General features: G+C 46.2%; 1 protein-coding gene across 1 annotated transcript; it reads left to right on the top strand.

The window, feature by feature from the left end:
- The first annotated feature begins 4,117 nt into the window (after positions 1–4,117).
- DNASE1L3 (deoxyribonuclease 1 like 3) lies at positions 4,118–25,872 on the top strand. Its single transcript, XM_032412255.1, has 8 exons — positions 4,118–4,562; positions 11,477–11,565; positions 14,979–15,068; positions 15,881–15,993; positions 18,717–18,829; positions 21,795–21,952; positions 25,158–25,254; positions 25,558–25,872. Exons 1-8 carry the CDS (start codon positions 4,422–4,424, stop codon positions 25,669–25,671), a joined length of 915 nt encoding a protein of 304 aa, XP_032268146.1. The 5' UTR covers positions 4,118–4,421; the 3' UTR covers positions 25,672–25,872.
- The last annotated feature ends 399 nt before the right edge of the window (positions 25,873–26,271 follow it).

Below are 26,271 nucleotides of genomic sequence, written 5' to 3'. Positions count from 1 at the left end.
GGGCTTTCTGCTTTCCTTGAGGCTGCAGTATAGCCTCGTGTCCCTGCCCCCCTCTGTGTCATCAGTGACTCCTGGAGCTGGTTGAAAGCTGCGCTTGGCTCAGTCGAAGAAAACATGTTGGCAGGGGTATTGTTTAATCTGCTTTAAAAAATAAAAAGCGGGGCGCCTGGGTGGCTCAGTTGGTTAAGCGACTGCCTTCGGCTCAGGTCATGATCCTGGAGTCCCTGGATCGAGTCCCGCATCGGGCTCCCTGCTCGGCAAGGAGGCTGCTTCTCCCTCTGACCCTCCCCCCTCTCATGTGCTCTCTCTCTCTCTCTCTCATTCTCTCTGTCTCAAATAAATAAATAAAATCTTTTAAAAAAAAATAAAATAAAATAAAATAAATAAATAAATAAAAAATAAAAAGCTTTTTAGTACTTTTATCTTCTTTTTCAATTACTAAACAAGTACATATTTTTGTAAAACAAACAAATGAAAAAATCCAACAATACCCAAATGTTTAACAGTAAAAAGTCAAAGTCTCCTTCGGTCTCCTTCCCGTCCCCCACCTACAGTGTCTGTTCCTTATTAAGGTTTTGCTATGCCTGGTTTGGCAGGCAAGAAGGCTGGTCTGGGGTCCGAGGGACTGGGTTCAGGCCCCAGCTGAGACGGGCTAGCTGTGTATCCTTGGGTGCCAACCTCAGTTTGCTCATCCATAAAATGGAAGAAGCATAGGAAGGACCTAAGGGAGTACTGAGTGATGTGAAACACAGAAAGCACTCAGCAAAGCCCCTGCACCTAGCTGACTTGAGTTAAATTTGAGGCGTAGCATTTTCTTTCTGGAATCCAGATACTTTTTTTTTTTCGAAGTCCAATTCCATGCAGTTGAATGTGCTAATTACAGAGTGGGGTCAGTCTCTTCGGACTGTTTATGTGATTTTTTTTTAAGTCCTCAAGGGCAGTTTCTATATGCAGAAACCATATAGAGGTTTACTTTATTTTTCAAATTAATATTCAAATGATCAAAGTTAAAAATTCAAAAACAGAGTAGTCGACTCTCTCATCCTACAGGTTAGCTTTTTTTTTTTTTCAAAATTACAAAAGGAAACTTATTTCAAAAGCATAAGGGAACATTTACATTTGAACAAGGTGGTAACAGCTGTCTTGCAAAAGAAAAAAAAATTCACGGCATGAAGTTCTTTCACATTTTTAAAAAAAATTTTTAAAGATTTTATTTATTTATTCATGAGAGACAGGGAGAGAGGCAGAGGGAGAAGGAGGCTCCCGGCAGAGCAGGACTCAATCCCAGGACCCTGAGATCATGACCTCAGCTGAAGGCAGATGCTTAACCTACTGAGCCACCCAAGCACCCTCTTTCACATTTTTGAAGGAAAAATAACTTAAGTTGTTCACTTTTGCCTTACGGAAGGTGAGGGGAACAACGAGGTGGTAAAGGAAGGAACACAGTCAACTCAGTATCGAACTTGAGAAAGTAAAGTCACTTCTGCTCAGCTTTGAGTTCACAAATATGCTTTGAAAAAGAAAAAGAGGAAAAGTTACACTTAATTTTCAAATTTATATAACTGTAGTCCCAATATAGTTTCTGTACTTGAAATGGCTTTTAGGCCACCGGCTGATGCCTCTGAGGTCCAGACTATCTGGTCAAATGGCAATTCCATGTTCCTATGTCTGTTCAGATGCCAAGGGAGCTTAGGTTCAGCTCACAGTCTTTTGGAAAGTTTCAGAGAGTATTGCCACCACTCCATAGTCAAGCTGACCAACTTCTTTTGCTCACTTGTATCATTCTAGTCTTTAAAAAATATTTTTCTCATAAACATGTGCAGTAATTCTAACAAAGTGGTTTTGCTTTCTCCCCAATGTAGGAGGTTAGCTTTTTTTTTTTTTTTTTAAGATTTTAAGTCATCTCTACACCCAGCGTGGGGCTTGAACCCACAACTGGAGGTCAAGAGTCGCATGTTCTGCCAACTGAGCCAGCCAGGTGTCCCCAGGTTAGCTTACTTTTGATGCTGGGAACTAAACCCTATTCCAGGACCCTGACAGGATTGTTACTGCCTTAGAAAATGTCATGCTTCTAAATTCAGCTTATAAAAGTGTTTATTCTTTTTATAAATCCAGGTAGGATTGCCAGATAAAACACAGGATAGGATGCCAAATTAAATTTGAATTATCTAAAGTCAAATTGACCTAGGGGTGCCTGGGTGGCTCAGTCAATTAAGCATCTGACTCCTGATTTTGGCTCAGGTCATGATCTCAGGGTCCTGGGATTGAGCCCCCCATGGGGCTCTGCAGGGAGTCTGCTTCAGATTCTTTCTCTCTCTCCCCCTGCTTGCTCTCTATCTCTAAAATAAAAAAATTAATATTTTTTTAAAAAGTCAAATTTACCTAGAGCTCTGTATTTTTATTTGCTAAACCTAACCAACCCTACATTCAGCAAACTTAAATAATTACTTTTAAGGGGCTATAGACCCATTTACAAACATCTTAAACTACTTTTATACATTTAATATACCCCATTTCCTTGTAAACGTCTTTAGTTATCTGAACTAATAAAAAAGCCACCTTTTAAAATACTAAGTAATTCTTTTTTTTAAATAATTTTTTTAAAAGATTTTATTTATTTATTTGAGAGAGAGAGTGAGAGAGAGAGCACAAGGGCGGGGAGCGGGAGAGGGAGAAGCAGACTCCCTGCTGAGCAGGGAGCCCGATGCGGGACTCGATCCGGGGACTCCAGGATCATGACCTGAGCCGAAGGCAGTCGCTTAACCAACTGAGCCACCCAGGCGCCCCAATAATTTTTTTGTCTTTAAGTAATCTCTACACCCAACAGGGGGCTTGAACCCACAACCCTGAGATCAAGAGTCCCATGCTCTACTGACTGAGCCTGCCAGGCACCACTAAATACTAAGTAATTTTAATAAATTAAACTTCTAAAACACTGTTAACCCAAAATTCTTATAAATGTTCCAGAACTGTGCATGAATTTAGAAAGGTTTCAACGTAAAGTCACAAATCTAAATCAATCTCCCTAACTACACAGTTAATGTTGGAGTTACAAGATTGTCAGTTAAATAGTCCAAAATCTCTCGTATATTACAAGTTCATAAAATGCGCATATGTACAAATTCCTTCTTAAAGGGCACAAAAAGCATGTACCACACTCAATTCTAAATCATCCTCCGGTTGGGAGATGCCGATTTGCCAAGGAAGACGATCATCACCCTTTTCCCCGGAGATTCAGAGAGGCCTGTTGTCGACACCAGGGAGCTGCATCTCATAGGAACTCAGGAAACCGTTATTTCCTTCCCTGTGTTATTTGAGGTTATCTCCTTAGGACGCCTGAGCGTGCTTGGCCAGAGATTTTGGCCAGGATGCTGCCTGGACGTGTTAGTGATATATGTGTGCTTTTCCCTTTTCCTGCCCATCGCTTCAAGAAGGGGTGGCCCAGAGATCCCAACACTGGCTTCCAGTTATTCTCATTACCCACCTTCTTCACAGAAGAATTTGCCTTGCCAAAGTCTGCAAATCTCACCAAGGGCTTATGACTTGACTGGATTTTGCATTTCAGATAGTCCCATCTCCATGCCCACCTCTCTAAAACTCACTTCATTTGGGTTGAAATCCTACAGTTCTTGAAAGACCTTCCTTTCTTGGGGTCATTCATCTCTCACAAACATTAAGATAGTATCTGGTTGAACCGTGGATCTCTCCAGGGGCTTTCATTGGCTCTTTGTCCATCGAGTCCAAGGACATTTTACCGACCCGTTCCAGCAGACTAGAAATTGCGCTCCCTGGCAACACACCACTAGCGTCTGGAGTGTTAAACTGTAAATGGTAAAATTGCCTAAAACATGATGTAACTCAAACCAGAGTTGACCTTAATTATGCCCACCAGGGCGATTAGAGAGTCGGAGCCTGGGTGTGTCCAGCGGACAGCTGGTGGCTAAATCCCAGTAAGGACAGAAAACCTGGCAGGATTTCCCACTGACCCCTGCCCCACCATCATCCCCGCCCCCAGAAGGCGCCCTCAGCCCAGCTGCCCTCCGGGGTGGACCGCTTCCGAGTCATCCATTCTCAGGAAAAGGCACATGGCATGCCACCTCAGGGTTGATGACCAGATGTCACAGCTGGTTCCTGGTTGGGATCTGAGAGACTTTGCAGGGGATGGTCCCTCGATTAAGCAGGCCGATTTCCTCACCAGAGTGACAAAAACAGGGGCTCCTAAAAGGGGCTCCCTTTTCTGTATTTCCTTGGGGAATGAAACCCATGATCTTCAGTTCCTCAGAGAAGTGAAAGTAGCAACACGGAATCCAGTCATTCCTGTTATCTGCAGCCTTTATAAGTCAGCTGAGCCCGAGGAGGTGGCCCAGAGCCCGCGCATGCCAGACACCGCTGTCCTCTCGTGAAGCCCGAGCCGAGCCAGGATGCCTCAGCCACCGACCTGCCTTCTGCTTCTCTTCCTGTCCATCACCAGTGCCCTGGCCCTGAGGCTCTGCTCCTTTAACGTGAGGTCCTTTGGGGAAGCCAAGAAAGAAAACAAGAATGCCATGGATGTCATCATGAAGGTGAGACCCCCTCCTGTCAGAAAGAGTGCTGGACACCCCTCACGCCGTCTCTCTGCTTTCAGACTTGAAGAGACTCGGGAGAAATGTCACTGAAGTTAGTCTCTAGGTAGCAGCTGACTTGGCATTCGGTCACAACCCTGACAGCAATAACGCCAATAGCCACATCCCCTCTCTGGGCTTCATGTCATCCTCCGAACCTGAGGGGTGCTCAGGAGCCACGATGGTACCCCCCTGTGGGATTGTTTGGGGGGAATATGTGAGTTGGTAAATGTAAAGCTCCTAAAGCAGTATCTGGCTTCTAGTAAGCTCCAGGGAGGGGCTGGCTATTACTATCATGTTGATCACCATTTACTGAGTGCCCCTGCCGGGCACTACAAATACACGATTTCATTTCATCACCCTTGAGAAGGAGGGTCATTATCCCCCACGAAGAGATGAACAACAAAAGGTGTAGTGACCTCACGTAGGTGGTGGATGGGTGGGTGGAGGGGAGCTGGGATGCCAGCCCAGCCTGGTCTTTTTATCCATCAATACAGCACAGACTTTTTCGCTTTCTCTTCTTTCACTTTTCTTTTTTTCTCTTCTTTTCTTTCTTTCTTTCCTTCCTTCCTTCCTCTCTCTCTTTCTCTCTCCCTCTTCCCCCTCTCTCCCTCCTTCTCCACCTTCCACCCCATCAACCTTTTCCCAACTACCAATTCTAATCTTTCTTTCCACTTAGATAAAACTTCCCTTGGGTAATATGACCAAGGTCTGGAGTCGCTGCTCACGTTTCTCTGAGTCAGTTGACTCTCTTTACCCAACAGGTTAATTTATCTTTGATGATGCTGGGAGCTGAAACCTTTCCCAGGGCTCTGTCTGGGTATTATCACCTTAGAAAACCGTGGGGGCACCGTGGTATGGTGGGAAGCCCAGGAGCCCTGGGTTCAGGTCCTGCCCAGCAGCTGTGTGAGCGAGCTCAGGAATTCCCTTCTCCTCCCTGAGCCTCTGGGCCTTTCAGAAAGTGGGCCTTACGCAACCTGTAGTGCCCGTTGGCAGAGAGAACTCACGGTGTGGAAGGGCCCCAGGAGAGCCTGGGACCGGGCAGGTGATTACAGAGCCACCACTGTTGGTATTAATACACGAAATGGATTAGAGCAAGGACTACATGCTCTGTTCTCATTCAGACTGCCCGCCCCCTGGCTGGCCCTGCCCTTTGGATGGTACCCAAGGCCTTCCAGCACTGGTCGTTTAACCAAAACAGCCATGCCCAACCTGTGGGAGCCGAGACTCCCTGACTCAACAGGGAGCTCTGATGCACCAGGAAACTATTTTCCCTGCTTCCTTGCACAAGGGCGCATGGAGCCTGGGTACCTCCGAGTTCCCAGGTGCCCATCACCTTCCTCACTTATTCTACCCGGGAAAAGTCATCACAGTCTTAAGAGGCTGTCTTTTGGTTCTTGGAGATTCCATCACTGGGGCCCTACACTCACACCTCCCCTGAGCTGCCGTGTCCTAGAGGGCCGACTGACGGACGGCCCATCACCCCAAACACCAAGCGTGTGGGAAGTCTCTGTCAAGGACTCCTTACCGAACCCCGTTGCTGCAAAACCATCCCGTAAACAGAGGCCATCCCCAAACACTGCCAGAGCCACTGAGGGCACTTACAGTGAAACCTGAACCCAGACATTCAGGGCAGTAATATTCACAGGGCCTCGTGTCTGAGCACCTGCTCTAGGCCAGGGATTTTATATTCTTCTTTACTTATTTATTTATGTGAGAGAGAGAGCAAGAGAGAGGAGCAGAGGGAGAAGCAGGCTCCATGCTGAGCGGGGAGCCTGATGTGGGGCTCAGTCCCAGGACACCGGGATCATGACCTGAGCTGAAGGCAAACGCTTAACCGACCGAGCCCCCCAGGCGCCCCTCTGTTCTTATTTAATATTATGGCATAGGTGGCACTGCCCCCACTTTGTAACTGAGAAGGCAGACTCAGAATGCTGAAGTGCCTTACCCAGGATTCCCTAGCGGGTAAGCAGAAGAACCAGGATCGAATCCAGCCATACGACCCAACCCTATTAGAGAAGATGCCTTGTCCACCCTTCCATACTGGCTTGATCACTTCGGAGATGAGCCCAGCTTCATCATGCTGTTGTCATTATGACCTTCATTGGGGAGGTTGGAGAGTGAGGGAGGCCTGTCTTCTCCATCTTGGGTTTGCTGGCCGGCACCACAAGCAGTTCTCCAGATGCCAAACCCTGCCTGGGCAAGGCTGCTTCTGTCCCCTCCCTCAGTTTGTGTCCTTAAAGTGCAAAGTTCGTTCATCCCCCAGATACTCACTGAAGGTAGGCCATGTGCCAGATGCCCCGAGGCACCGGGAATGACACGGTGGACGTGGTAAGCATAGTCTCCCACAGCACATTGTACTTATAATTTCAGGAGTGCTTACTGTGGGCCAGGTCCTTAATGTGCAGCATCCAAGTTCAGCCTCACAACCCCTCGGATTGCCTTTTGCAGATGGGCAAGTGGAGTTCAGAGAGGAGAAGGACATAGTCCCGGGTCATGGAGCCAGTAAGTGTGAGAGTAAGGATGGGGACCCAGGCCTAACTGACCCTATCTGGGCTCTTTCCCCTCCCATGCTGTGCTGCCCCCTGCTTAGAGGCACAAAAGAGGGCTTCATAGGCTGCTCTTGGCCCCAGAGTCTTCATAAGACTTCTCTAGACTGTCCCTTCTGCTCTCCCCAGGCCCACTCACAACACAACGCCGCTTGCTGGGAACCCCTCACTGTTGGCCGTGCTCAACCTCTACTCCCTCCCTCTGTGAACAGAGTCAGGAAAATCTTGAGTTTCAGGTCTGGGAGGGCCTTCTGGGGGCCCCCCATCTTTGGAGCCTCATTCTGCAGACACAGAGTCAGGGGAGATATATTTTTCCTGGCCTGAAACTGGGGCAGGGAAAACATGTATCAGTTATAGATCTGAAAAGTGAGTATTTAATCACTGTGGGGAAAATGCTCACAACATCACATGAGGCTGGAAACAAACAAACAAACAAACAAAACAACAAGACCCAAACTGTGTGATAAACATTGCCACTGTTTGCGGAGCATCTTTTCCGTGCCAGGAACTGGACTGAATGTTTTACATCCATCATATCCTTTAATGCCCATGACAACCCCATGAAGAAGATATTGCCCCAGTTTACAGATAAGGAGTCTGGCGGGTTCGGGGAGCTTAAGTGACTTGCTCAGGGTCACACAACTGGTGAGCAATAGAGTCAAGATATGAATCTAAGGCCATTTGATTCAGTTAACAGGCTAGTTATTTTGATGTCATTTTGTAAATATGTATAAGTAGAGAAATCATGTGAAAAGTGTCTGAGTGTTGGGTTTACAGGTCATCAGGTGATTTTTTATAGTCTTTTCTGTATTTTTCAAATTTTCTATAATAAGCAACATTATTTTTATAATTAGGAAACTGTAGGGGCACCTGGGTGGCTCAGTCGTTAACCATCTGCCTTCGGCTCAGGTCATGATCACAGGGTCCTGGGATCGAGCCCCGCATCGGGCTCCCTGCTCCTCGGGAGGCCTGCTTCTCCCTCTCCCACTCCCCCTGCTTGTGTTCCTGCTCTCGCTATCTCTCTCTGTCAAATAAATAAATAAAATCTTTAAAAAAAAAAAAGAAAACTGTAACAAAATTATTTTTTAAAGGACTGGCTAGGAAATTTATTCCCATTTTTCTTTACAATGCCATAAAGAAGAGTTAAATACAGGAAGGTATTTATGCTTTATAAACTTGGCTCAACTGGTTCCAGTATGGCTCCCTGTCCCTCCCTCCCTCCCCCTCCCTCCCCTCGCTCCTTGACTCATGCCAGATGCTGTACGGTTGGGAGTAAAGCAAGGCCTAGCACGTTGCCTGGTATGTAGCATGCCCCTGATAAAATTTTGTTGGATGGATAAGCAAATGCATGGATAGATGGGTGGGAGGATGGACGGCTAGATAAGGGCCAACCAGTTAAAGTTATAGGTTTCATCCCAAGGAGAATGCTGACGATGAGATCTTGAGCCATTGCTCACCACAGTGTAGATTCCAGTCTATAGGAAATGTTCCCAGAGGTTCAGAGGCAAGTACCCAAGGGAAGTGGAAATCTGCTAGAGTAACTGCTGGAGATGTGGGGCTCTGGAGTGTTCGTTGTGTGGGCAAAAGGGTTGTAAGCAGGGAATCTAAAAGCTCAACGCTTCAGCTCAGAAAAGGGAGCCTGAACCCTCGTCCATTTTTGCCCTCCACCTATGGATTACATTGAAAAGGGAGAAGGAACAATTGCAGGAATATGATTTCCTTGGTTGTTGAGCATAGTGGGCAAGAGGGGCTCTGTAGTAGAGGATCCCATTATTCATATCCACACGATGTTCAGATTACTTAGCCACGCTGAGCCTGAGTCCCAACGACACCATGGGGATAATAAGAGGACCTGCATCGAAGGTTTATTATAAAAATTCAATAAGTTGATGATAAGAGCTAACATTTATTTTTTTTTTTTAAGATTTTATTTATTTATTTGACACAGAGAGAACAACCAGGGGGAGTGGCAGGCAGTGAAACCCGAAGCCAGACATTCAGGGCAGTGATATTTACAGAGCCTCGTGTATGAGCACCTGCTCTAGGCCAGGGATTTTATATTCTTTACTTACTTATTTACGTGAAAGAGAGAGCAAGAGAGAGGAGCAGAGGGAGAAGCAGGCTTCCCGCTGAGCAGGGAGCCCGATGTGGGGCTCGATCCCAGGACCCGGGATCATGACCTGAGCTGAAGGCAGATGTTTAACCGACTGAGCCAGGCAGGCGCCCTGCAGTCTTCTTTTTTAAATAACACTTTAATATTTTTTAATTAGAAAGGTATAATTTTTTAAAATTATAAATTTATAATTTCTAAATTAATTTTATTAAGTAAAAAATAGTCATTAGGGACTATTTTGAAAATATAGAAACATATAAAGAAGTGTTATCCCATCACTGGAAGATAAGAGCTATTGGCATTTAGGGCATTATGGGCATTTTTCTATGCAAAAATAAATACATAAATTTGCATCTGTTTTTCAGCATGGAGACTACCCTATATCATCAGTTTTGTATCCTGCTTTTTTTTTTTTTTATTTATTCATTCGAGACACAGAGATACAGAGAGAGAGAGAGAGAATATGAGCAAGGGGAGAAGCAGAGGGAGGGGGAGAAGCAGGCCCCCCGCTGAGCAGGGAGCCGGACGTGGGGCTCGATCCCAGGACCCTGGGATCATGACCTGAGCCGAAGGCAGACGCTTAACCATCTGAGCCACCCAGGCGCCCCTGTATCCTGCTTTTATATCAGAACCATTTCACATGCTGTTAATATTCTTTCATTTATTTATTTTGTTAATATTCTTTTAAAACATTACTTTTTTTAAAGGGGGGAGGGGCAGAAGGAGAGAGAGAATCTTAAGCAGGCTCCACGCCCAGCGCAGAGCCCGACATGGGGCTTGAAACCACATCCCTGAGATCATCACTTGAGCTGAAATCAAGAGACAGACGCTTAACGGACTGAGCCACTGAGGCGCCCATAAACATGACTTTTAATGCTATATAATGCCCTATGCTATCTTTCATTTAATGCTTTCCTATTTGGGGTCACTTAGGTTGTTTCCAATTTTGTGGTTGTTGTTAAAATGCATCTTCCTCTTTGATCTGTACAAGTAATAATAATAGCAATAATAATTTATTGTGTGCCTCTTACATGGCTGGCACTGCTCGAAGTAACCATTTAATCCCCCAGCAACCCTGTGAGGGAATAACTATCATCATTCCAGTCTATAGATGAGGACACTGAGATGCAGAGAAATAGTAGATATTTCATTACAATAGAAGACCTTCCGCGAGGTGGGAAAACTAGGCCAAAGGGTAAGTATATTCTCTAAGGCTTTTGATAGATACTTTAAAGAGTATTTTTTAAAAAGATTTTACTTATTTTTAAGTACTCTCTAAACCCAGCGTGGGGCTCAAACTCACAACTCTGAGATCAAGAGTCACGTGCTCCACCAACCGAGCCAGCCAGGCGCCCCTAGGTATATACGTGAAGGTGCCTTCCAGAAAGGTCTGACAGTGACAAGTGACTAAATCAGCAGGCTGGCTTGGTGGTCAGACCCAGCTCTCCCTGGTATTTTAACAGCGTGGTGGGCTTTGTAGTCACACGAACCTGAATTTAAATCCCGACTCTACTATCTATGTACTAGCTGTGTGACTTCAAGCTTTTCACTCAGTCGCTCTGAGCCTGGTTTCCTCCTATGTTTAGCGAGCTAATAATCATAGTCATGTCGCAGAGTTGGTGAGGCTCAGAGTAGGCTCACGTTAGCCCTTAGAAATTTTATTATTATAATTTTGTTGCCAGGTGAACTGGGGAGACCCATATCCAGCCGTATACCTCTCACTAAGAGCTTAATAAATATTTATGATTGTTATTGTGATTATTCAAGCAAAGCCAAGATATAGGATGTGTGGTCATGTGATCATAGGCTCTGGATTCGGATTGCCTGGATTTGCATTCTGTCTCAGCCACTTTCTAGCTGAGTGACTTTGGGTAGTTTACTTAACTTCCCTGGAGCCCCAGCTCCTCATCTTTACGATAGACATAACTGGGGTGCCTGGCTGGCTCAGTTGGTGGAGCTTTCAACTCTTGATCTCACGATTGTGACTTCAATCTCTACTTTGAGCGTAGAGGTTAAAAATAAAATCTTTAATAAAATAAAATAAAAAGGACATAACGATATTACCTACTTCAGGAAGTTCCTCACTTGTTTCAGCAATGAAGTTAATTACTTTAACAAAACACCAATCCTATACTTAAAACACAGTGCCCAATAAAAGATTTTATTATCTGTAGATTATTTACCTGAAACATCTGGGAATTCTGTCTCTGCAGGTCATCAAACGCTGTGATATCATACTCCTGATGGAAATCAAGGACAGCAACAACATGATCTGTCCCACACTGATGGAGAGACTAAATGGGTAAAGATTGGGGGGGAGGGCTGGACCCCCTGCAGGCTCAAGGTCAAGTGCAAGGGCACCTGAAAAGCCCCGGGAACTGAAACTAGTGTGAAAGCCAGCAGCTGCCCTGACCACCAGGTCACATGGCCAACACTGCCCAGGCTTCCAACTCCACCACCTGCAGTCCTGAGAACTTTTGACTGGCTAGTTTTAATATGATAAAGCAAAATAGAGGAAACAGATGAGGAGCCAGGACAGAGAGAGAAACGAAAGAGACAAGAGGCTGAAATGAGAACTACTGTCATAAGGAAAAGATTGAGTACAAATATGAAGTTATGATATGCCTGCAGGCTGGAATATTATGTAGCCATTAAAAAGCATGTTCACTACAGAATAGGTTCGAGCTAAATATTCCAGCATGGAAAGACAGCTGCAGTATATTGAAAAAAGCAGGTTCAGAACTGTAGGTAGAGTAGCCCATTTCAGTGATCACATTACACTATGCATGAATAAGAGTGTGTTTGAGTTTGCATGGGCATAGAGGAAAGAATGGGAGGATGCACTCCACACTGTTAACAGTGGTTACTTCTGGGCCAGGGGGTGGGTGTGATTGTAAGACCATTGTGGACAGGGTCAGTGAAGAAATGGGGAACATTTACTTTTTACTTTATATATTTCTATATGACTTGAATATTTCACAAAAAGTCTGAATTGATTTTATAACTTCAAAAAACCCCAAAAGATAATGTCCTCAAATAATCTTTGATTACACTGGATTATATTTATGATTTATATTCATTCTCAAAGAATAATCAGCAGAGCCACCCACCTGAAAATCACCCCAAAGTGAGTCAAAAAGGCACATTCAAGAATCGCCAGTCTATTGAATGAGAATGTCTGTGGGATCCCTGAGAATAATCTTCATCTAAATAACCTTCCCGGGTGATTCTGATGCACTCCAATTTTTAAAAACTTCTAATATAATGTTTCTTTTGTACATGCACAGTAAGATTACACCACAAACTAGTGTATACAATAATATGTACCAAGTAACTCAATTATGTCAAAAGAAAAACAAAACAAAAAACATTTAAAAGATTCAAAAGCAGTGAACCAACGGTTGACCAAGGCTATCTCAGAGTAAAAATTACAAGGAATTTAAATGTGATGTCTTCTATATATTTTCTGTATTTTCCAGGTTTTCTACAATGAGAATGTTATACCTCCTTTCCTTCTTCTTATGAAACATTTTAAACATCCTTAAAAGCACAGAGAAAATGCTAACAAACAACCATGTAATCTATCATCCGGTACATCTGGTCATCATTATACTTTTATAATTAAGAAAACTCACATTTTTAAAAAAAATAAATGAATGGTCAATCCAGCCTCATTAGTGTCCAGCCTTGGACACTGTCATTTACACGGAGGCCTCTGGGGCTGGCCTCGCCCCTCTCTGGGCCTCGGTTTCTCATCTAAAAATATGTTTTAGCCTCAGTGGTTGTAGATCTGATCTTTGACAATAGAAAAGGGAGTTTAGCACAAGGCCTAGGCACCTACACTTGTCTCACACCACTTGTGTTTGGATCTTGGCCCTGCTGTGCCTTTGAGCAAGTTACTCAACCTCTTTGTACCTCATTTTCCCTGGCTAATAATGGAACCCATCTTCCTGGGATGTGGCAGTGATTAAATCCTGCATATAACTGGTTGGATTGTGCCTGGCACATAGTAGGGATCAGTAAGTGCTGGTGGTGTCTATTACTAGTAAAAGGAGGAAAATTATGATGGCAGATGGTGGTCCAGAGGGCCACGTGTAACGGCTACCATCGATACCCTAACTACATGCCAGGCATCCTGTTAATCAATTTATGTGTGCTATTTCATTTACTCCCACAACAACTTTGTAAGGTCGGTACTATTAATGCTTCCCTTATAGCTGAGGGAACTGAGGCACAGAGAGGAGGGACCTGCCCAAGTTCCCCCAGCCGGTAAATGGTGGAGCTTACCTTTGCCCTGGGTCATGTCTGACTTTAAAGCCGTTGCTCTATTCTGAGCCTCCTCAGTCTTCCATAGAGGGGCTCTGGTCAGTTTTCAGAAGTATGGGAGAGCAGGGGGCTCCAAGCCCCTCCCCACAGCCATCCTGGATTGGGTCTTCCCACCCTCACTGCTCTCAGTTCTCCCCAACCTTCCTAGACTGTGCCAAGGACTCCAGGCAGACGCAGGCCTGTTTGTCCCCTTATCCCCCGTAAGCCAGGAGGGGCCTTAGTCGCCTCACAGCTGAGTCATTGTAAGCAGTTTGCCAACCCAAAATTTGGCAGGCGAGATTTGGAACAAGGCCAGCCTTCCCAAACTGGAAGCCTAGTAGAATCCACTGTCCATACTTCTCGGGCCCCAGCGGCCGGATCTGCCTTAGAAGATGTATCTGCACTCCCAGGAATTTCTGCAGGGCCTCAGTTGGTTCCTAAAGACCCCTTCTGCTATTTTTCAACCGAACCTGAGAACATGCCACAGCTTAGATATGCCCTAGATCTTCGTGTGTGAATGGAATAAAACCGTGTCAGGCTCTGCCCAGGGTGGGGTTACCAGCAGGCTTGGCAAACACACGGAGAGTCCATTTCCCTGGTATAAATGAGGGGTACAGTTAATGGGACTTCACAGCTGTCTCTCTAGCCCCCAGGACATAAACCATAGCTGATTTGAAGATTTTATTTATTTATTTGACAGAGAGAGACACAGCGAGATAGGGAACATAAGTGGGGGAGTGGGAGAGGGAGAAGCAGGCCTCCCGCTGAGCAGGGAGCCCGAGGTGGGGCTCGATCCCAGGACCCTGGGATCATGACCTGAGCCGAAGGCAGACGCCCAATGACTGAGCCACCCAGGTGCCCCCATAGCTGATTTGAAATCATAGTTCCAGGACTTGTGAGAAAATGTTTGGGGGTTTTCAGAGCAGGAGTGAATGTCCAATGAAAATGGTACTAGGGATCCTGCCTATGAGAAATGTTCAGGGGTAATGCAGGGACAGGGTAACCTGAGTATGAGGTCAGCCCCAGCCATGAGCCAGAGTGGGATTTGGGGCTGATTCTGACTGCATCTTCTATGGTCTCAATAATGTCCACAGGTGCAGGCCAAAGCATGTGGATTTGGCGTATGTAGGATCTGAGCTCAAATCTCAGCTTTGCACCTGCAAACTATAAAAATTGGGTAACAATACTACCCACCTCCTAAGGGCAGGAGATAATGGCTGTAAAGATCCTGAGAGATGTCACATTCATAGTCGATGGTGGCCCTTCTTATTAGACTCTAAGGTTATGATGAATGACAGCCTTTCTCCATGATGCCATTGGCAATATGGACACAGATTGGAGAGAGGGGAGCATGCAGCAGGGGAATGCTTATTTTTTTAAGATGCAATGTAAAATCTTTATGTTTTCTAGAAACTCAAGAAGAAGCATAAAGTACAACTATGTGATTAGCTCTCGGCTTGGAAGAAACACATATAAGGAACAGTATGCCTTTCTCTACAAGTAAGTATAATCTCTGTTTCCTGGGACATGATTCACTTATAAATGATGACTGTGAATTGAATCAAAATGCATCTCTTTTTTTTTTTTTTAAGATTTTATTTATTTTTTTGACAGAGACACAGAGAGAGAGGGAACACAAGCAGGGGGAGTGGGAGAGGGAGAAGCAGGCTCTCCGCTGAGCAGGGAGCCCGATGTGGGGCTCGATCCCAGGACCCTGGGATCATGACCTGAGCCGAAGGCAGACACTTAACGACTGAGCCACCCAGGCGCCCCGCATCTCTTTTCTTCAAAACCAAATTTGGATCTCTAATGATCTCTAACCAGTTCTCAATATTGATCAAAATAATTGCTGTCAAATTGAGGCCGAAGCAAAGCATTATCTCCTCAAACTAAACAGTGCAAGCAGCTTCCTGACACCGAATTTGTTGGTTGACTCAGGGGCTGCCTCGTCTGCAGGGTCAGTTCTTTATCCTTCACAGTCAAGTCCTGGCCCAGGGATAGAGACCGGAGCTGCCCAGCATGGTTGACTCTGAAACTTCATAGTCTTGTCTTCTTCCTACCAGTAATTTGTTCTAAGTCTGAACATTAACTTGTGGGTGACCCAGATAACTGGGACTGTTCAGATCACCAGCTTTCAAAGGGCTCTGGCCATTGAGAAGAATTGACAGAAACTTGTTCTCGAGCGAAAGATCCCTTGCAGGGCAAGAGCCTGCCTGGGGGGCTAATAAAGCCATGTGCTATGTCTCTGCTTCCTGAATGAAGTAAGAAGACAACTGACTCAACTGGAAGGGCTTCCTTTTTTTTATTTCTAGGGAAAAGCTAGTATCTGTGAAGAAACGCTACCTCTACCACGACTATCAGGCTGGAGACTCAGACGTGTTTTCCAGGGAACCCTTTGTGGTCTGGTTCCAGTCACCCCACACCGGTGAGACCCACAGGCCCCTCTTGCGCATGATCTTCCTGTGATCGCAAGAATGGACAGTAGCCCCGAGTGTGAGCTGGGGTCCCAGGGTTTGCACAGCATCGTTAGGGAGGCGTTAGACTCGAGATGGCCATTAAGAACGTCTCATATTTGAATGCTGAGGATGTAGTCTGGCTTCTCAAAATGCCATGACTCAAGACCTCCTCAACCTGGAACCCACGTTCTGAAATCAGTGATAACTCCACTCTCTTTGGAGCATTTAGGCTGATGGAAATTACTTACCACAATTCTTCAGTCCCAATCAAATACAACGTCATTAAAAAAAAATCCCAGTGATGGCTAGCAGAGATGAACCCCCAACCTAGAGTCTCCCTCTCCCTCCCCAACCTAGAGCCTCCCTGTCCCTCCATCCCTCCCTCCCCCTCCAATCTCCTCCACAGACTGGGTGTAGAGAGGAAATCCAAATGATTGCACCTTTGAACTTAGACAACTACACTTGCATAAGCCACTAATAATTATTGATCCCTGATTAGTGCTAGGTTTCTGTAATCCTTGCAACACCCTGCAGGGGAGGATTTAGGATTATCTACACTTTACATTTGAAGAAGCCGAGGTTCAAACAAGTGGAGTCACTTGCCCAAGGTCACTCAGTAGCTCTTGAAATGAATGAGCGGGGTTATAACCCAAGCCACTATCTTGGGCGCCCACACTCTTAACCGCTGTGCATCTCTAAATGGAAAGTCAAGAATTAATTTGATTTACAGATTGGAGCTATATGGAATCAAATATTTTTTTCAGTACCTACCACATGCCAGGCTCTGTTCCAGGCACTGGACAAGACAGACAAGGTCCCTGTCCTAGGGAAGTTATGTTGTAGTGGGCAAGACAGATACTGACCAAATAAATATATGCAGAGCTGTACATAATGCACACCCACATATATATTACACAGATATAAACAGCCTGGACGAGGAAGGTAACTATTTCTGCCCTGGCTTAATTAGTACTTCAGGAAAACAAACATGGAAGAATGGTGGAGGAAATTTCCAGTAGAAAAAGAGAAGGAGGTGGGGGCTGTTTAGGGCAGAAATGCACTTCAAAGAGCATGTGTAATAATCACCTTTGTCGTGCACACGATTCTCACTTGGCTAACCAGACAGTATTTGGAGAGCACCCCACACCTTCTCGAAGAGAGTCTTCAGCTATGCATAGCTAAACATTGCTAAACAAACCTGTTTGTCTTGAGCATCCACCTTTTCACCCTTCTCCTCCCTTCCTCCCCGAGGATGGCACCGCAGCCATGCCCTGTTTGGAATTTTCTCTCTTGTACAAGGAAACATCCTTATGTCCCCTCTATTTGAGTTAGCCATTCATTTATCATTTCTTTCCTTTATTCATTCATTCATTCAATCATGTATTCAATCAACAAACATTTTTGAGTCCCTCCCATGGGCCAGGTGCTATGCTAAGTGCTGGAGCCAAGAGGGTGAGCAAGACAGAGCTCTGGTTCCAGTGGGCCAAACTAAGAAGCACAGCAAGTAATTTCAGAGCACGAAGGAAGTAAAAGCAGAGTGCATTCCATGGTGGGGTGAGGGGCCCGCCTTAGATGGGGTAGGCCACAGATGGCCTCTTCAGGGTGACATTGGGCTGTGACTTGAAGAAGCCAATCACAGAGAGCTGGGCGAAGGGACATTCCAGGGGGAGATCCCAGTGAGCACACACAAGCTCACAGGTGGGGAAGGGGTAGGGGTGTTTAGGGGAACCAAAGAGAGGATGGGGAGTGGAGTGGAGGCCTGAGGAGGAGAGGGGGGAGATAAGGCTGGTGGGTAAGTGTGGTGTCCTGGAGACAGGCTTCTTGATCTGAGTCCTGACTCCCCACTGTGTGACTTGAGCAGTGACCCCCACCAGCCTTCAGCTCCTGAGTAGGAGCGGGGACCCAGGCACTGGGCGAGGAAAAGCCCAGGGAAGAGGCGTTCAGAACACGTCAGCTGCCCGTGGCAGGTGGGCAAGGCATGGTTCCCAGGCTCCCCACATGCCCTGATGCGGGCTTTCTCAGTCCCTCCTGGTGGGGGGAGGTTTTCAGATATTTCACGAAAAGCTGCTTTAAAAAAAACCATAATTTTAGAAGGGCTTTTTTTCCAGATTATAAAAGAAGCATAAACTGACAAGCCTCAATATTTTTTAAATCAGAAAAAACGTTTTTCTTTAGTACAAAAGCCGAAGAGGCTTCTTATTTTTTTAAAAAGTAGAAAATACCATTTTTCAAAAAACGAGAAAATAAAAACACCCACAATGTCAGCAAGGAGGCCTGTCTACCAGCTTTCTCTTAGCCAGGCAGTTGAGTGGGTGAAAAGAAGCTTTCATGTGCTGGGTGGGAGGATGGGTTAGCCTGGTGATGGGTATTGAGGAGGGCACGTTCTGCATGGAGCACTGGGTGTTATGCACAAACAATGAATCATGGAACACTATATCTAAAACTAATGATGTAATGTATGGGGATTAACATAACAATAAAAAAATTAAAAAAAAAAAAAGAAGAAGCTTTCATGTGCTGAAAACAGCGGCCTAATGGTCCCAAGAACATTCACATCTCAGCCACCGGCTGGACCCTCTAGAAATGAGGAGACCCAGACAGCGCAGTCCCGTTTCCCAAGAGCAGTGTTCATGGAACCTGCTCCTGTTCAGGGAAGTGTGCATGTGACCTCCACCTCTTTCCTGTTCCTCAGTTGTCAAGGACTTTGTGATTGTCCCCCTGCACACCACCCCTGAGACCTCCGTGAAAGAGATTGATGAGCTGGCTGATGTCTACTGGGACATGAAACGCCGTTGGAAGGCGGAGGTGATGACCTTCTCTGTCTGTTGAACTCCCATCTAGCAGAGGCAGAATCCAGTTCTGGGAAGGGATGAGCGACTCCCCGGGAGGGCGAGTGGGGGCAGGACATGTGCAGCCCACCACCCTGTTAGAGCCTCATTTTAGGCCTTACCTCAGCCTTAAATATCCTTCTTGCTAAACCTGCCTGGGTACCACCCACGTGGGTCTCGGCAATTCATACACTGCTCCAAATCACCGAGTGAATAGCTGGTGCGAGGCCCTATGCTGAGGCTGGACATGGACAAGTTCGTTTAATGCTCCCAATAACCCCACGACTAACTACCTTTATCATTCTCTCTTTGCAATGATAACAGTGAGACACACAGAGGTCAGGAGTCCTTCATGGCAAGGGACAGACTCTCAAATTGGTTCCTGAAAAGGGAGGTGCAATTTATTGGTTCATGTAACTAAAATGTCCAGGAGTAGGTCCGGCATAGCTGGATGCAGGGCTCAGGCAAGGTAATCAGGGCTTGTCTTGTCTCTTTCTTTCCATCTCTTAGCCCTCGTTTCCTCTGGGTGGCCTCCACCTTTGGGATGGCAAGATGGCCACCAGCAGCTTCCAGCCCACCCACATAATGCAACAAGTGCCCCAGGGTGGAGTCCCATTGGCCCTGATTGGGTCACATGTCCATCCCTGAACCAACCACAGTGATCAAGGGGGTTGAGAAACTCTGATTCATTAAATCTGTGTGAGCTTCAGCCCAACCTCACAGACTGAGGTGAAGGAGGGAAGTCGTTTCCCCAAGAATCTAGGGGTGCTATCTAGGAGACTATATCCACCGTCCTTCTTGACCTCAATTATTTCCTCATCTGGAAAACAGCAATGTCACCCCTCCGTGGCTCTGAGGGTCTGTGAAAGCTCTTGACAAATAAGGAAGTGTTCCCGAGGGCTCTTCCTCCTCTTTCTTCCTTTTGGGATGTGACTCCAGTGACAGCCCCCCCTTCAGTCCCACCTTCCAGAGTGCAACATGAGTCAAGTAAAGTGGGGACACAGAGCTAGGACATGGAGAGCACGAGGTGTGTGATTCATTGCTTATTTGTAAAAAGCCAGGCAAGAGAAAGACTCATTCATTCCTGAAATTTTGAATTCTTTGACATTTAACAAGAATTTATTGAGCATTTCTTACATGTCAGGCACTAGGGAGGCAGTGATGGCACGAGAGTGAATAAGAGGGGCTGCTCTTGTGCTGCGGGCCTTCAGGGAGGCAGATCAGCATTGAATTCTTGACTTTACCACTTGAGCCAACGAGTGGAGTGGTCTAGAGAGGGTCGCTTTATCCCTCTATCCTGTTTCCACAGGGATTAAACGTCCATTCTACCTCCTAGTGTTTATCGTGAGATTTAACTTAAACTTTATGAAACATTTTTTTAAGATTTATTTATTTATTTGAGAGAAAGAGGGAGCATGGGGGAGGGGAGGAGCAGAGGGGGAGGGACAAGCAGACTCCACAGTGAGCACAGAGCCAGATGTGGGGCTCCATCCCTGGACCCCGAGATCATGACTTGAGCTGAAATCAAGAGTTGGATGCGTAACCTACTGAGCCACCCAGGCGCCTCAACTTTATGAAACATATAATGCTTGGCCTGACACATAGTGCATGCTCAGTAAATCGTGCCTATAACAATAGGAGCTGGTGGCCCCTCGGGTTAAGGATGACATCTGTCCTCAGCCGCACCCATCAATCTCAGGGAAAACCATGATCTCTGAGGTCAAAATAAAATGTTTTTGAAGAAAACTCCAAAGTCAGCAACAGCCCCAAACAATAACACCAACAAGGAAATCTGACACTTCCTCTGGATTGAGGAATATTAAAATTTTGTTCCAAAAGCTCTGTAGGGAAGAACACTTTTAAGATAGAAGGTTCTGTTGGTGGCCTCAGGGCAGGGGTAGACAACTCACTCTATCACCCCCTCCCTTTCAGGCTCTTCCCACTTCCTCAGTAGACAGAATTTCCACAGGAGTAAGTTCCCAACCTCTAAACAATAGAAGAGAAAGCACGGCGCCAAAGCTGTCATACCGCCCAAATTCATCTTTCCTGCTTGGAAACAAAAGGCGTTGATTCATTCATATATTTATACCCTACAGTAGTTTGAGCCAGAAAGATTTGAGGGAATAAGTGAGCTGGATTCTTTTATGCCCACCTAACTCAGCATGCTGAATGATACGGACGCGGTGACTAAGAACAGGAGGGAAGGGTTACGGCAAACGTCCTCCTGCCCAGTGACACCTTCCTTTGTATGTCCTCACCTGTCAAATACTTATCCAAACTGTGACTCCATTTTCAACTTTAAAAACCAAGAAGAAATCCGGGCACCTGGGTGGCTCTGTTGATGAAGCGTCTGCATTCGGCTCAGGTCATGACCCCGGGGTGCTCGCTTTCCCTCTGCCCTTAGCCCTGTTTGTGCTGGTGTGTGCTCGCTCACTCTCAAATAAATAAATAAAATCTTTAAAAAAAAAAAAAAAGAAATGAAGAAAGATCTTGTATTAATTTGCCAGGGCTGCCAAAGACTGGGTCATTAAAACAACAGAAATGTATTCTTCACAGCTCTGGAAGCTGGATGTCCAATGTCAAGGTGTCAGCAGGGTTGGTTTCTCCTGAAGCCTCTGTCCTTGGTCTTCCCTCTGTGTCTCTCTGTGTCCAATCTCTTTTTATGAGGACACCAGTCGTATTGGATTAGGGGCCACCCATATAACCTCATTTTACCTTGGCCACCTCTTTAAAGGCCCTCTCTCCAAATACAGTCACATAAGGTATCGTGCGTTAGGACTTCAGTATATGAATTTGGGGGTGGGGGTTGGGAGGACACAATTTAGCCCGTCACAGAACCCACTGTTTACTGGGCATGGGAGGTGGAGTCATCGCTAGCAGTTCTAAGGAAAAGTATTTGGCAATAATACCCAGAAGGTGACGATTCCAAATAACTCTTTCAGAACTTCATTTTCATGGGTGACTTCAACGCCGGCTGTAGCTATGTCCCCAAGAAGGCCTGGAAGAACATCCGCTTGAGGACTGACCCCAGGTTTGTTTGGCTGATAGGGGACCAAGAGGACACCACGGTCAAGGGGAGCACCAGCTGTGCATATGACAGGTAAGAGGCATCTGCCCGACTCAGGCTAGCCCATGCAGTGCTTGATACGCCTCAGGAAAGGCGCCCCCTCAGGGCGGAGGAAGAACCTGGTTGCAGTGCTGAGTCAACTAGACTCCAGGCCCACGTATCGGGTACTTGTGCAGTGTGCAACATGCATGACCATGACTGGGAGCCCTGAGCATTGTGGCTTAGCACTGGCTAGTGCAGGCCTAGCTTCAAATCCTGCCTCTACCACCCCAGGTCTGTGACTGAGAGACTTAAGCTCTGTGTGTCTTTGCTTCTTGGCCTGTAAAACGGAGACTGTAGTTGAGCCTCATTCATGGAACCATGAGGAGGAGGAGATGAAGTAGTATATGTCTTCTCACACAATGCCTGGCAGATGATAAGTGTTCCACACATTCACCGGCTGTTAATTATCTCATCACGAAGACATACCAGAATTTAGTCACTCAAGTCCCCTGTCACTGAGCTTAGGTTATTGCCAAGAGTTTGCGAGCATAAGCACTGCTGAAATGGACATTCCATATGAGACCAGTAGAAGAGTATTTATACTTTTAAAGCTTTTGCTATACATTCCTAAATGCAAATACATACCTTTAAATAACAGCATTCTCGGGGCACCCGGCTGGCTCAGTGAGCGGAGCATGCGGCTCTTGATCTCGGGGTGTGAGTTCAAGCCTCATGGTGGCTGTAGAGCTTACATTTAAAAAAAACAGTATTGTAAAATCTCCCTGGGGATTTTCAGTCAGCTTTCACTTTTGCTCCTTAAACCGGGAGGTGTGAGAGGCACTCGAAGCATGTGAATGTTCCTGATCTTCCCATCCGTAGCAGAACCCGCGGCGGCCGCGGTTCCCAGAGCTCGGCCTTCCTCCAAGGAAGCACCAGATGGCTTCTGCCAGAAGACAGTTGTTCTCACTTCTCTAGTTTTGAGGTCAGGCTTTCACTTCCATCCCATGACCTCCTTTGTTCCTCTTGGAGCTTTCAGGGCTGGTGTGTTCTTTGCAGAAGTCTCTGCTCCGGCTCCCGAGAGTGGAAAGCGCCCTAGCACTGGGGAAAGCAGACGGAGGCGGGACGGCAGGAGCCTGGGCTCCCCGGTGCCTGCGCTCCCCGTCTGACTTTGAGGGCTTGTCAGCAGAGCGGGTTCGAGACGGCCACTCACCCACTAGCCTGCTCGCACATGCCGTGTGTGCGGCCTTGGGCAGGTCAAGTCCCTTCTGCGGCCCCATTCTCCCCTGGCCAACAAGGGAGAGGTGATTGAAAATAATGAAGCAGAAGAACAGTGCATCACCGGGAAGGATGCTCACAGTAGATTAGGTGGGGTGGGGGAACAGGTTAAAAGAGGTATTTACTAAAAGAACCTCAGGTTTAGACACATATGCCAAAGGATGGCAGGATTACCTGTGATTTTTTCAAAGATTAATTTCTCATTTGTTCCTCTGGATTTTCTATGTTTTCCAGACCAGCATATATCTTTTATGTTTTTTTTTAAAAGATATTTATTTATTTATTTGACAGAGACAGAGAAAGAGAGAGCACAAGCAGTGGGAGCAGCAAGCAGAGGGAGAAGCAGGCTCCCCTCTGAGCAAGGAGCCTGACACGGGGCTCCATCCCAGGACCCCAGGATCATGACCTGAGCCAAAGGCAGACGCTTAACCGACTGAGTCACCCAAGCATCCCTCTTTTATGTTTTTTTAAAGGGGATATAAATTTCTGGGGCGCCAGTCTGGCTCAGTTGGTAGAACATGTGACTCTTGATTGCAGGGTCTGAGTTCGAGCATGGAGCCCACTTAAAAAATAAAAAAAAATTTTTTTAAAGAAAAGGGATATACATTTCTAGTAAGGGGAGTAAGATGAAGTGGTCTCAATTCCAGTCTTTGTTCTGTGTTCAAATATTTATTTACCTCCCATGAGCTGTTCGCTGTTGGACACAAAAGATGGAAAGAACTGGCCTGTGCATGGAGCTGCCTCGGGAAAGCCTTCAACCATCAGCTTCAACAATCAACCACGCACGTCCCTAGAAGTCAGAAACGGGGGAGCCTTAACTATGTAGCTCTTGAGTCTCTGGGTCTGAAGGATGGCTTGAAGAAATCTCCAAGCAAATGTGAAGAGTTTACTTGTGGACTGAGTTCAGAGTTAACCACGGTGGGATTGGTAGCAAACACAGGAAACCAAATCAGCCCAGTCGGAATCAGGAAAAGCTCAGTGGATAGTCATGACCTGGCAGTTTGACTCACCTTGTCCTTCCTCACTCAGTCCGTTGGGGCCATGCAGATCCCAAATGCGTCACTCCACTTGGGATAGGTTAGAGTCCATGGTTCCAAAACTCACTTAACTACCATGTTCCCAGTCTTTGCTGTCACTACAAAGCACTGTACTATGGTTTTTCCCTGTATTTGTCTATAAATTCATTCATTTCTAATGAAGTAAATTAATTTTCAAAGGAAATTTCATGCTAAGGTAAGAAAATAGCATCATTAGTCATAAATCGAAAATAACTAAAAAAAAATAAGCCCAGTGAAAACCGAACAATGTTAAATTCTGCCTTAATTATCTTGCTTGCAGAGTGCTTGGTGATTGTAGCCTGCCCTGTCTTGGTCAAAATGGGAGCTTAGGGGGTTATTAAAGATAAGCCAGGGGCACCTGGGTGGCTCAGTGGGTTAAGTGTCTGCCTTCAGCTCAGGTCATGATCCCAGGGTTCCTGGGATCGTGCCCTGCATCGGGCTCCCTGCTCAGCAGTGAGTCTGCTTCTCCCTCTCCCTCTGCCCTCCACCCACCCCGCCCCATGCACACTCCCAAACTCTCTCTAGTAAATAAATAAAACCTTAAAAAAAAAAAAAAGATAAACCAGCACCTTTCTCCATAATAAAAGTGAAAAATAATTGCAAAGGGAACAACATTCTCAGTATGTAAGTCATTGCTCCATGGTGTGGTGTCCATGTTTCATATAAAATCTTCTCTTCCACCTTCAGGGCTACTGTCCACACAGGGAAATGCTGTGTGGGGGCCCACAGGGCTCCAGCAGGGGATGATCCAATTTCCCCAGTCTTAGATACTGTCCTAAGGATCACAGAACCAGGCCTGGGCTTTGAACATCACACAAAAGGGCCAGGCTGCTCAGTCAGTTCCAGATGTCAAACAGGAAACTTGGCTTGTTTCAGAAACCAACAAGGTGGATTAACGGGCGGTCTTCTCTCCCTTTCTCTAGGATCGTGCTTAGAGGACAAGAGATCATCAGCTCTGTTGTTCCCAAATCAAACAGCACCTTTAACTTTCAGAAAGTTTATGATTTGACCGAAGAGGAGGTACAACTGCCCTCTTTGTCCTTCTGGGCCACTGTCCTGGGAAGATGGGCTGGTGTCATCCTTTGAGGCCGCCACTGGAGACACAACATCGGGCCATTGGTCCCCGAGTCTCAAAGTCAATGACTCTGCGGCTTGAAGACCTGTCTAAATTTCTGATTGAGCTGGTCCAAGGATGATGCTCACTAGTGTGTGGTCTGTTGCGTGACTTTAGGGGTTTTATCTTCCCACCTTGAGCCTGAATTTGTTCATCACTAAAATGACAGTGTCCTAACTCCCAAATTCATCTCCCTTTTCTCTTGATAGGCCTTGGATGTCAGTGACCACTTTCCAGTTGAGTTTAAACTACAATCTTCAAGGGCCTTCACCAACAGCAAGAAATCTATCTCTCCAAAGAAGAAAAAGGTCCGTCACTCCTAGATACAAGGGTGCCATTATATTGTTTCTTGCCTCTAAATGAAACAGCTCTAAGAGGTATGAGCTGCTGCCGGCACTCAGGAAACAAGACTGGTCCAACTGCTTTCATTTTCAACTTGAATTTAATCTGTCTTGAATTGGGGGTGCCTGAGTGGCTTAGTTGGTTAAGTGTCTGCCTTTGGCTCAGCTCATGATCCCAGGGTCCTGGGATGGAGTCCCGCGTGGGGCTCCCTGCTCATTGGGGAGCCTGCTTCTCCCTCTCCCTTTGCCCCTCCCCTTGCTTGTGTTCTCTCTCTCTCTCTCAAATAAATAAATAAAATCTTGAAAAAATTCTGTCCTGAGTCAAATTGGGAGGAGAGTCTTCTATTATCCTACTTGGGCCCATACTTCCCCTGAATTACCTAAAAGGAAACTGGGGGCTTTTGCAGTCCTAAAGGATCATCTTCACGTCCCAAGCTAGAGCCCCATCAGCTGTCACTGCCCCTGCTCAGCCCTGCCATGAAAGAGGCCACAGGAGGAGGAAGAATGTCAGCCTTCAGTCTTCACAGAGGGGATCCTAGTCCACAGGAAATGACCAGAAAGGCCAAGGCCTCCACCGCACCC

Source organism: Phoca vitulina, unplaced genomic scaffold, assembly GCF_004348235.1.
Source record: "Phoca vitulina isolate PV1807 unplaced genomic scaffold, GSC_HSeal_1.0 scaffold13, whole genome shotgun sequence".
NCBI classification, from domain to species: Eukaryota; Metazoa; Chordata; class Mammalia; order Carnivora; family Phocidae; genus Phoca; species Phoca vitulina.
The sequence above is the reverse complement of the archived record's forward strand: the minus strand, read 5'-3'. Positions and strand labels throughout refer to the sequence as shown.

Bases quoted from the DNA above. Each gene is read 5' to 3' on its own strand.
- DNASE1L3 (XM_032412255.1), top strand. From the start codon at position 4,422: ATGCCTCAGCCACCGACCTGCCTTCTGCTTCTCTTCCTGTCCATCACC. The intron at 11,566-14,978 runs GTAAAGATTGGG...TATGTTTTCTAG, and splicing joins CTGATGGAGAGACTAAATGG to AAACTCAAGAAGAAGCATAA. The intron at 25,255-25,557 runs GTACAACTGCCC...TTCTCTTGATAG, and splicing joins ATGATTTGACCGAAGAGGAG to GCCTTGGATGTCAGTGACCA.